We start from the raw sequence: 12,324 nt of genomic DNA, 5'->3' as shown, positions 1-12,324 counted from the left end.
TTCTATATTCTTGTTGTTTTTTGTACGAGCGTTTTGTTTGTTTGTTTTTCACTGTATTGCTGCGCTGTATTTTGTGTATTTTGTGTATTATATACTATTAACCAGCACACCAAGAACCCAACAGCTAATAATGTATAACTAGGAGCAATCATTTTTGTATTACTAATTAGTTTGCTGCACTGTACATTTTTTTTTTCTTAAATATTTGTAACCACTCCCCTCTATAATGCCTCTGGCCCTGAGGGTACACGAAAGAAATAAATGAAATAAATAAATAAACCGCACGCTGGTCTTGAGCACGTAAACGAATATTATTAATGAAAGGTGTACTGCGTCTTATCGTGGGACAATTATGTGAGCCTTTGGAGCTCCAGAAAGCTTACAAAAGAACTAGTGCATTTCTAGGGGTCTCTTAAAAAAATATTCGTGCAACAGGTGTCGCATAAAACGTCCAAGGAACGACGTTGGCAGAGGCTGATTTCTAATACTTTATCTTTTCTGCTGTCATTACTGCGATAATGTTTCTTTAAATATGCTTAACCAACTACCTCGCAAGTTAGTGTATTCTGAGGAGCTCGCTTCCTGAAACAGATAATAATCTACTCACGACACGCTCAAAAGGCTCTCTCCATCTGATGAAAAAGTCGCTCTCCATAAAAAGTGCGCGGTAAAAGCCTACATGCTTCGAATCGCAAAATATTCGTCAATACATATTCAGTGCTTTATAAAATTTGATCATTTTGCCTTCTAACTTTATGCCCACGCCTGCTGCCTGAGGTCAGAAATGGTATTCGCGCATGTAGTAATTGTGCGACGTCAGGGCCTGTTTAGCCTAAAACCCAGGGTATTTTTAAATCGCGCGTAAAACGCAATTAAAATAGTGATGCTCAAAAGAACATGATGTTTAAGTTAAAGCAACCGATTTTTTTGCTCCTTCAGCCGCAGACAACAGCCACCTTTCAGTAGTGCTTATAAATTCGGTGTTAGTGACGTCGCGCATCGCGATTTTCAGCGATGCCGTGGACATTTTCAAAACAAAGTAATATATACACTCAACATCTCCCTGTGCTTCATCTTTGCCAACATTAACGAGGCAACCCGGTTTTTTTTCTAAGCGGTATAGTGGAACCCTTACGGCATCACTAAAGACGAAGTGCCTTCCAAAGATGAGACCAATCGTGCATTCTCCGTTATAGAAATATACAGCTTAAAAGGTGCCTTTAGTGCTCTGTTATGCGGCTAAAAAGCCAACCTCGTTGCTAGGTTATTCCGGCAAATAATAATAATAATAATAATAATAATAATAATAATAATAATAATACTTTATTGCGCCAAATATTTAAAAAAAAATGTACAGAAATCCGGCCTGCCAAAGCCTCATAGGGCTTGAGTGGCAGAGCCCGACAGGCAGCGGAACCGCGCAGATATACACATAGGCAAAAAAAAAACACATTCAAAATAACGGACATCAAATTAGTATGATGGTGAGAACAAAATAGACACAAGACTCATGTTACATGAAAGAAAAAAAAATCCTCATCAGATTAAATTGCAAGGAAGAAAAACCAAAGTGGCATGACTACCTCAGATCAATGCAATAAATACAGCAGTAACCAATGAAATTACAAGATTTATTTGACAGGTAGTAAAGCACATGCATGATGTCGCAAACCCTCTAATTAATGTATCGCAGCATCTTTTTTATTTTGTATTTAGTTTTTGCCCGGCGAACACTTGGAGGTAACCTGTTAAAGTGAAAGGGAACGTAATAATCTCTTACACGCCTTCCATATCTTGTAGACCGTCGGGGAATACAAAAAGGTTCCTTCGGTCGAAGAGACCGTGTGGGAACATACGGAATCTTATAGTCACTAAGCCAAAAATGTTTCAGGACGATCGTTTCCATCAAAAGGCGATCAAAATCAGGTAGAGAAAATACCTTGAAGAGATCAGAATCGGAGGGAAGGCCTAAATCATAGCCGATATTTTTTAATAAAGATCGTAGGAGAGAATTAATCCTGCACTTCCAGCGAACTGCACAGTGACCATAAATCGTTATGCCATAGCGCAGTATGCTATAACCAAGGGCGTTTACGATAACTTTGCGTATTGAAAGCGGCATGTAGTACCTGATGTTGTAAAGCACACAGGAGACGGTTCGGAGCTTTTTACAAACGTGGGACAAGTGATCATTCCATGAAAGAGCACTGTCAAAGTATAATCCTAGGTATTTCACTGTATTTGTATAGCTCAAGGGTACACATTGACATTGGGAACAATCAGATCCGTGCAAGAAAAGGTGATTGTTTAAATCTACCTTCTTCATCGGGCTGTGAAAGCATATAAGCTGAGTCTTAGAGCTGTTAACTTTAATTAGGTTGTTTGAGAACCAGTCCATAGAAATTATTGCTGCAGCTTGAAGAGAAGAAATTGAGTCAGAGTAGTTCGGTGACTGGGTTACAAGTACATTATCGTCAGCGTACTGGTACAGGCCTACAGGAACAAAGTTTGAAAGGTCATTCACGTAGACGTTAAATAACAGGGGACTAATTATAGAACCTTGCGGAACGCCAGCTTTAATTAACAAAGAAGCGCTCTTTGCCCGGCCAATGGAGACATATTGCGTTCTCTGCAGTAAAAAATTTTCCAAAAGCGAAAGAAACACTCCACGGAAGCCTAACCTGGACAGTTTACACAATAACACACTGTGACACACGCTGTCAAAAGCCTTGCTGACATCCAGAAACAGTGCACACACCACTTGGTTACGTTCAAAAGATCGATTTAACATGTCAGAAAAATCCTCCAAAAGCATTTCCGTCCCTTTACCTTGTAAAGAAGGTGTGTCTACTGGGAACCACTTTATAGTAGCGTGACAGCGTCCATTCCGTGAAGTTTCGGTTTTTCGCGAATTTCCTGTTCCGCAGAGTGGAGGTGTGGCATTCACATGCAATTGTGGTGCCATTGAGTTCCCCTCTTTGGCAACTCACTTAATGCTTTTGAAAACGAAATTGCCAAAGCGAACTGCGTGTCCTGTACAATCCTTAGCTGCTGGATCAACCAGCGTCTGGAGCAACCTTTTGCTGCGGGAACAGCGCTATCCTCGAGGCAGCGGAGAAATTAATGTCATTCGGTTCTTTCTGCACTCAGTTTCAATCAGGAACTGACCTTCACGCACTGAGAAAAATGAATTGAAAGCACCCTTTTTCTTATTTAGGGGTGCACACATTTCTGTTCCATACTTGGCTCGTCGATGCGTTAATAATCTGCAAGTGATGGTCTTGCAAGAAGGGGCTCCCAAACTGCGCTTTGTGCACTCAGAAATTGGATATCAAAAGGTAAAGAGAACAGGCTTCGTATTCGGCACGTACCCACAAAACTCTTCAGGAAGGCGGCGATGGGTATGGTAACGAGCAGGAAGGTTGCCACCGGCACGGCGCCCACCAAGAACCACCAGTAGGAAGTAGAGCCCGAGCGACCCTTCGCCGAGGAAGAGCCTCCGCCGCTGCCGCTGCCGCTTTCGCGCCTGCACACGTCAACGCGAGCATGGCAGCAGCTTTTAAGGCCGTGACTAACGCAGCTATGTTCTCACAATGGAACAAAGTTTCCTTTTTCAGAGCTCCTCGGAGGAGCAACATAAAAACGGATCTCCAAGACCAGTGGTTACGAATGCTCAATAGATGGCAGTAGCTCAAGCACTCTCGTACATTTTCATTTTATCGCTTTTTTTTGCGTAAAAGCGCGTTCCGGCGAGCATCGGACATAGCGCCAATTACGCCTGAAGCAGTGCGCTCGGTACATCACGCTTTTGTTCACAACTACGGTTATCATCGCTGGCATCACTACACACATGCATTGCCAGTACGTACAGTCTTTGTCAAAAGTAACCAGGCTGCATGGTTTGCTTCTAGCTCGTACAGTGGAGCCCTTACCGCTTCCCTGAAGCTGAAATGGTCGTTAAAGGCGCGGACTGGGGGTCTTCTTACCTTCCAACACGTTTTGATCTTTATGAAAGCCACAAGGGCTGCACTAAACAAGCTAGAAGCAAACCACGCAGCCTGGTTACTTTTGACAAAGACGGTACCAGCGCATCACTGCTTCTTGGTTTGTCGTATACAGAAGATTTCGTTCGCACCAGGAAAAAGGGAAACCGTTTACAGAACGTTTGCGTCCTGTGCTCGAGCTAGAAGAATTCGTGGATACACAAGCGGTGAGCTTAGCACGAAGGTGCCTTTCGTGGGGATTCCAGGCAACGACTGACGCACTACGCTGCTTTTCGTGAAGCTTTCATGAGCAGAGCGAGCGGATAATTAACTTAGGCGAACCAACATCACACCGGCAGGGAGCAGAAATTGCCTTCGTTCAAAAATTTCTCTCCTATCACCGAAAGGGTGTTATTCAAGGCCCTTCATAGCTGAGTTATGTTACTAGGTTCTTTAATAGTGGGGTTAAATATTTAACCTTGAAAACAAAGTTTGAAAACCAAGTAACGATAGTCTCGTGACTCTGGCAGCAGGGACGTGAGCGGGCGGGCCTGTTAGACGAGAAGTTGGGTGTGCCTCTGTTATCCTGACGTCAGTGTTTTCCGTTCTCCTACAGGTTGTGACGTTTCGGCGGTGCGAACAACCGTTCCGCGAGCTGAGGAGATATCTGGTTGGGCTGGAAGCAGGGGCTAGTCAGGTAAGACCAGTGCGAACGAGCTAATGTTCCCTCGCTACGAGAATCCGCTCGCAGAATCGCATCGGGCATCGCATGTTTCCCCCCGCCGCTGTTGTATGTAGCATTATACCGCCTATGCGATCGCTTGTGGTGTTACATGTAATTTGTTTGTTTGTTTCTTGGGGTTTAACGTCCCAAAGCGACTGAATTTAAAGAAGGCCGTGGTCAGTGAAGCCAGGTACGGAAAACCATATGATGTCAAAGTAATCTATGTGCTACGATGCCAACCAGCCGAAATGGTTGCTGCCGTTCACACTACAGCGTAAGTGGACACACTCACAGCGCCGAAGTAGTGAAGCCGGTGGTCTTGTTCGTAGTGGAGTACTTGGACGAGGAGGCCGCCTTGGAGTACGTCGTTGATGCAGTAGTGTCGCGCATCTCCATCGTCGTGTCACGAGACACGGAGTCCTGCGGAGAGGGGCGACCGCGCGTGCGGCGAGCAATCACGGCGAAGAAGCTGCGGTCTGTGGGACTCAAGGAGAGGGCGATTCAATCCCGGCATAGAGTGGACTTATTTTTTTGGCAAATTTACCTTATGGTGCGTGATTTGCTTTAGGAAGACGTAAATGTTTATCGGCGAGGTTGGTGACATTTCGCTCCGAAAAGCGGGAAAAAATATACATAGAAAGAACTTTACGCCGGGTAGAAATGCAATGAAAATACTGAGGGAATTATGGCAAACGTTCCTGCCTCACGGTGAAATGGTCTCACACGTTGGCGCCATACACCAGTAAGCTTCTGGTGGATGTTTCAAGCACTAATCCCAAGTAGAGAAAACTAGACAAGCATGCTTCTCTAGACTGCAATGAGGATTTCGCTTTCGCATCCACTTCTACTATAAACAAATGCTACTTCGGCATTGAACACCCCACTGGTAAATGGGCCAAGGTGGGGAGTGATTTGAAAACATAAGAACGCTACATTGCGAAGAGAAATATAAGTTACTTAAGGGTGATTTCGTCCTTAAAGTAAGAATAATTTTCCCTGACTGCGTTATCAACTAAACACGAGCATTGTCAATGTCTCGCACAAGACAATATCTCTCATTTAAGCATACGCTTAGCCCGGAATGCAAAAGAGATAAAGAAGGCTGGAATATTTTACGACACTCGCGACATAAGTGGTTGCCGTCTGTGATGTTGTTCGGGCTCTAGCGAAAGCGGGATGTAAGGCTGTGCGCTCAATGTAGACCGGTTGAGACCAAACGAACCAGTAGAACAAGTCCTCAAAGACCAGAAAAACCAGGAAGAGACGAACTTTTCAGCCCACGAATAATTAGCACACCCTATGATTTTGGAGATCGCACGAAAGGCCAGTGACATGTAGTGTTTGAGAGCCACAATGGAAGCCATCGGCGGAACACCGGTCGCTGAACCCTCCGGTAACTGAAATGCCATGGCACGAACAGAACTACGCAAGCGAAAACCGCGAAAAGTTAGCCCACAGGCTTCGGTTACTCACCCCGGAGAAGGGATTCATGGCTGTTTATTGCATTTTTTCCGTGCCGTTACTCAAGGGCGCCTGGTTCCAGATACCACGCGCGCATGCCCCGGATCCCGCTCGTGATGCCGGCTTCGTCTTCACCTTTATGTTTTCCGAATTCAGCCCACTTTTCTAGCATAAAAAGCCAAGTCAAGCCAATGCGGCAAATGATGATGGCTATGGTGATACGCCTGTTATCATGATGAGCATGTTATCACCATGTATCTCCAACTAACGCTGTCCTTTGCCAGCAGTGGCCACCGTATTTCCGCAAACTTCTAAATCTCATCCACTCACCTTACTTTCCGCCGCCCCCTTCTGCGCTTGCCTTCTCCCTGCCCTGCCCAAGCCCATTTCTTCCTCTTGATTTCGAATATAGATGTCCTTAACCAGCTTTGGTTCTTTCACCTACCCGTGCCTGCTTCCGGTCTCTTAACGTTACAACTTTCATTTTTTTTCCGTAAGTCGCTGCGTTGTCCTTAACTTAAGCTGAACACTTTTCTTTACCCTCCACGTTTCTGCCACAAGCGTGATCACCGGTAAGGTACAAGTGTTGTATACTTTCCTCTTGAGCGATATTCGAATACTGCCATTCATGATCTGCGAGAACGTGCCATATGTGCTCCATTCCATTCTTATTCTTCTAGTTGATTCCCCTCTCATGATCCGGATCAGCGGCCACTACCTGCCGTATGCAGATGTATTTCCCTACCACTTCCAGAACCTCGCCGCCAGCACCTCGCTGCCCGTTTAGACGTTTGACCATGGCAATCTCAGGCTCGCGTTTTTCTGATTTGTTTGATAGAGTGCCGGGTTTTATTGGCGTGAGCTGCAGTTGCCAGTCCAACGTTAGCTGTCTGGCAACTGAAGTCTGTTGTGCTTTTTGGCATTGCTGCAAGCCAACACAAGCGTCCAAGAGAGAAAGAAGAAGTGAGGATAAGGAGATTGGGAGAAGAGAAGAAGAGGAAGAAAATGTAGGTGGAAAGAGGATGAAGAAGAAGAAGAAGAAGGTAGAAAAACTGTGGGCTATGGCTGCGGTGTGCGGGCGATATCGTTGCAGCTGCTCAACTGCATTTTTTCCGTCTAGCTAAATTTGTATGGTCACGATAACGCAACTACTAAGCAGCCACAGGAACGGTTCTCACTGAATACTTAAACTGAGGCAAAACCTAGATTCCTGGCGTTTTTTTTTTATTTGACACCTAATTCTCGAAAAGAAAGGAGCACACTAAGCCACAGCAAAAAGAAAAAAAAATTGCAGACATTCGCTAACTATTCGCACTCGGAAGATGGTTGGTCATGTCGAGATGGATATTCTTGGAGAAGTAAAGCAGAAAATAAAGTAAAAAGAAAACATTCACATCACAGTGTCCAAATTGGTATGGTAAGAGGAGGGGGGGGGGGGGGGGGGGGGGCAGGCGATGGATAATTCGATGCGAAGGCACATACCTCCTCGTCTCAGGGAAGACAAAAAGCGCTAACTTGGATGCTGGCTGTGCCTTTGTTCTCTCTCTTTCTTCGTTCTGAGAAAGAACGTTTCGCATTCTGATGACAAACGTCTTGTCTCAAAGCTATTCAAAAACGTTGTAAATCAATTCGCGCTGCCTTGTTAGGTCGAGAGTGTTGTACTGCGGAGATGAAGTGTATTCGTACGAAGGCGTTCTATTTGCGCTGCTTGCCTGTGCGGAAGCTGCGGATGACCTTCTGTTGGGGTCTGAAGAGAAATGTACAGCTCCAACGCTTTGCCGCTTTAAGCGTGTGCTAGCTAGCGGCCAGAAAGTAAATTTAACGCGGCTCCAATGACAGGAGCGGCTGTTTAGCGCCGCTCGCTTGCGGCCAGAGTTTGCCAACAAACTTCATCCTCGCTCTCGCACGGCTGCTTGTCAAGCTTGATATATTTCCTGAATTAGAGAAAAAATAGCGCCAAACTATGCACACCAGAAGAAAGGAACGAGGACGAGACACAATGAAGTATATTTCTTGGGCAACGGTCGGCTGCTCTGCGGCTGGCGATCGCGTAGAATGGCAGCGCAGACAACAGTAGTCGAGCGCATGGCGCTGTCGCAACGTAGCGAAGCAAGCTGCTGGCCGCACGTTATCAAACCGCTATAGGCTGTGAAAAAACGAAGCCCCATTTTGCTTTATGTTGCTGCTTTACATTCTTCCAAATGTTAAAATTAGTGCTGTGTTTACTTCCTTATTCTCTGACTAGCGAACTGATCGGCCGAAAGGCTTTTCATCGGCGCGTAAGCAAAGGTTCTACGATTAAAAATAAAACTGCTATCATGCGTTTATACAAGGCGTGAGAGCTTCGTAGGTGATGCGGCTTTTATAACAGTGAACATTCCCGCGAACTTTTTCTTGTATGTTGTCCCCCTCTCCACTTAATGGCGCCGTATAATTCATAAGCTCCTGTCTCCTAAGCACAGGGTAGTGGGCTGGTTATGTTAATGAATTACTGGAATATTATTATTGAATGTCGGTCACAAAATATTTCAACAGTAGCTGTTGTTCTCATCGGTAGCTCCGGTGATTGGATTTATGTTTCTTTCAGTGATGCCTAAAAAACTGCTTGAATTGGCAACTACGATACTTGGTAGGTTATGAAACTCTTAGCAATAGCACCGTCAGGATGATATGCTTGGAAATATGAACCATAAACACTGTAATCAGTCAAGATAGTTTGTTCACTCTGAAAGTATTGATCGAATCTAACCGCCACACTGCAGATTGTGAAATTTTTCTAATACTGACGCTCATTCGCAGTATTAAAGCTTCCCGTTTCCAAATAGAGCCCACCAAAACCGCGTTCAGGCGACAAGAGCCTTTAAATTATACACCGCCATGAAGTCGGAGGCGAACCAACACACAAGCGAAAAACAAAAAATGGCAGGAGTTCACAATTAAATCAGCCGCATCACCTACAACAATCTCACCTCTGGGAACAATACATAATTCTGTGTTTTCCACTGTAATTGGAAGACATTTTTACTCGTCGGTGCAAAGACGAGTAAAAAATGTTCTCTGCCCCAAAAAACTCAACTTCGCATTTCACTGCCATTGTGCGTTTTGTTCGACGTTTGGCACCGTGACGGCTACAACACAGGCTGCCAACCAGTCGGTCACAATCTGTTGGAGCGCTGAGAACAAATGTGCGGGTGCAATTTGCATGTCTTCAGAAGCGTAGAAAACAATTTTCGGCACACCATCTTATTGCTTTGATAGGAGTTTACTTTTCCTCTGGTCGTTTAGAAAAGCGCAGTCCCATGTGGTCACGAGGCGGGTGCAATGCGCGTTTTCACAGGAACGGACGACGGAGTCTTCAACGCGCAAGTTTCTAGTTTTTGAGCACTTCATGTCTTACTTTTAAAGCGAAAGCTTTAAAAGTATTGGATTGTTCAGCCTTTGCCGTGGCGCGGCGGTGCCACAGTTGACCTTTAGTTGACCTCTGTGTGACGTCATGTGTGACATCACGCCGAAGAGAAGGGCGACCGACTCGCGCCGTCGCAAGCCGCGGCCGTGTCACCACCGGCGCCTAACTCCTGCGCTCTCCGCTAGGAGCGCGATTGTGGCGTTACGCTGTAGAGATTAGGTTCGACTCACGTCACTAGAAAGCAGTAGCTGTGCCAACCACCAGCGGCTTAACATTGCTTCGCGATCTCGGACGGCATTGCTTCGCGATCTCGCGCCGTCCGTGTGCGACGGCGGTGCACATGAACGGCGGCCTGACTGAACTGGATTGGATTGGATTAGAATAGATTAGATTAGATTACATTAGATTACATTGGATTGGATCGGATTGTATAACAGATGCATCGCCACAAGTCTAACCACAAGCACCACCACCAGCTACACTACCAGCTGAACCATGGCATAGGTACGGATATTGCTTTCGCAATTACCGGGCTTAACCAAGCTAAGCCACAGAGAATTTTTTTCCTGGCAGTCTTAAAGTTACTTGCCCGTACTAACGACGTAAAAGCGCTTGTTTTGGACACGTTGGCCGATTTTTTTTTTCAATTTCATCACATACTTTACCCGATCGTCAACAAATATCACTAGAAAGAAGTTCTGTGTTGTTGAGGGCCATAAAAAACTTCGCGGCCCCGTAAAACTCAACCCGCAACCATGCGAAACTAATCACAATAGGCAAAACGCACAAAGAATGGGTGCGCCATTGGCTATCTCCTCACCGACCGATGTGCTCGCGCAGGTAGGCACGCCTCTCACAAATGCATCATGGCGAGAGCAGGTAGGCATGCCTCTCACATATGCTCTACATTGCGGTGGCTGTCGTGGTCAGCGAAACTGCTTGAAAGGCAGCGTAGTTTGGCAAAAACAACGCTTTTCAACCTGCCACAGTCGGAAACAGCAGGAGTGTCACGAACCGCGTCAGAGCCTCCGGCAGACCACGAACCATGCGCGCGTTTTTACAAACTGCGTAATTAAAGGCGACGGCCGGCGTGGTCACCGTAAACAGGTAGAAATGCAGACTATTTGTGGAAGAAGGCATTTCTCACCTTGCCGTCGACAGAAACCTTAAGAGTTCCGTGATGAAGATCACGACAGAAGCAAAAAACACGGATTCTGCGCGCTATCAAAGATGCCTCACGCCCACAGGTGCAGCCGCGCAATTGATTCATTGATTGAAAACTATTTCCGCCAATATAGGAGGCTTCCCTACTACCCTAGACAGGTACGCAGGCCGAGCAGGGAGCCGGGACTCTGCAACCAAAAGGGCGCGAGAATACATTGATTCTTCGCGGCCTCAGTCGCCAGGCAGATAGCTTCTTTTTGTTCTTGAGGGTTTGCGATTTGAAGGAGGGACTCCCAAACTCCTAACTCAGGGATGTTGGCCATTGCCCCAGCTGATTAGAGGCATTGCCATTTCATGTGGCCTAGTGTGCCTCTCTCTCCTCAATGTTTATATTTATTGTGTTCTCTGTCATCTATTTTGAGGTTGTGCATCCATACGGGTTTTGGGTAGTTTCCAGCCTGCAGCCTTCGAAGGCTTATCGTTTCTCCGTCGTTTAGTGGTTTGTGCGGCGTTGGGAATATTTTCTTGTTAAGCCTGTAATATTCGCAGATGTCGCTGTATGTTTCCAGCCTGTCCCCGGGTTCTGGGTTGTCGAGCCTTTCTGCGTTCGTCCGGTAGCAGATATCCCTAGCGAGCACGTGAGCGGCTTCGTTTCCAGACACCGACTTGTGGCCTGGGGTTGATTTGATTGCGATCTTGCGTGTAATCTCTCTTGATTCCAAAATTTTCTTCGCCTCGACCGAGGCTCTTCCTTTCGCTAGGTTCAATATAGCCGGTTTGCTGTGGCTGATTATCGTGTTTGCGTTCGTGCCGACGCAGGCTAATGCTGTCGCCACCTCTTCAGCAATGTCTGCATCTCTTGTCTTTATCGACGCCGTGATCATGGGGGCTCCAGTCCCGTTTACCACTGCTGCGACTGGGAGTCGTGAACAAGACGCAGCCGCGCAAACAACCGTCTCCCGGTTTCGTTCTGCCTCGCCTGCTCCGTTGCCGATCACCCGCGCGCCCGTGCCGCCACCCGCGCGCATACTTGCTAACGCTGGTAGCGCCACTAAATAACGGTGATACCAACTAATCTCTTACGCAGTTCCCGGGACCACGGGCGCGATTACGAGTCGCTCGAAATCGTCTCAATCGGAAAGTGTCTCAAAAAGTGTCTCATTTGCCCCGTTCCTATTGGTCGGTCGTGACCAGCGGCCATATTGTTTTTTTGCGTCACCGGCCGACGTCATAAAACGGGCAGAAGTTTTGACGTCGCTTACCTAATTATGCGAGCTGATTGAGACGATTTTTTGCGATAGGAACGAGTGGTCTCAAACCGCTTGAGACAGAAAATGGCGGTTGTTTACATGGCCGGTGGCCGCGCGAGCAACGGTGTGAGAGGGTGCATGAAGACGGTTTTGACGTGCCGGACGAGTTGTTTCGACGGTTTGACATAGGAAGGAGCACAATGGCTGTGCGACGAACTCGCCGTTGAACTTGGAGGTGTGCGGGTGAGTGCGCGGTCAGTGGAGCGGCAAGTCTGTGCGCGCCTTCGCCGCCGGTGGGTTTCAAGACACCGTCGGAAATGAAGTAAACGTCGGCGT

The 12,324-nt window shown here is 46.6% G+C and overlaps 1 protein-coding gene across 1 annotated transcript in view; it reads right to left on the bottom strand.

The window, feature by feature from the left end:
- LOC149362527 (phosphate-regulating neutral endopeptidase PHEX-like) overlaps positions 1 to 6,198 on the bottom strand; it is a 51,404-nt gene extending 45,206 nt beyond the window's left edge. The window contains exons 1-3 of the mRNA XM_089569743.1: positions 6,181 to 6,198; positions 5,000 to 5,127; positions 3,372 to 3,526 (exon numbers count right to left, since the gene is read on the bottom strand). Of these exons, the coding sequence (XP_089425869.1) occupies positions 3,372 to 3,526; positions 5,000 to 5,127; positions 6,181 to 6,198 (301 nt within the window). The remainder of the gene's footprint in view (positions 1 to 3,371; positions 3,527 to 4,999; positions 5,128 to 6,180) is intronic.
- Positions 6,199 to 12,324: the final 6,126 nt, after the last annotated feature.

The sequence above is a fragment of the Amblyomma mixtum genome, chromosome 2, assembly GCF_055824585.1.
Source record: "Amblyomma mixtum isolate Tamu chromosome 2, ASM5582458v1, whole genome shotgun sequence".
Lineage (NCBI taxonomy): Eukaryota > Metazoa > Arthropoda > Arachnida > Ixodida > Ixodidae > Amblyomma > Amblyomma mixtum.
The sequence above is the reverse complement of the archived record's forward strand: the minus strand, read 5'-3'. Positions and strand labels throughout refer to the sequence as shown.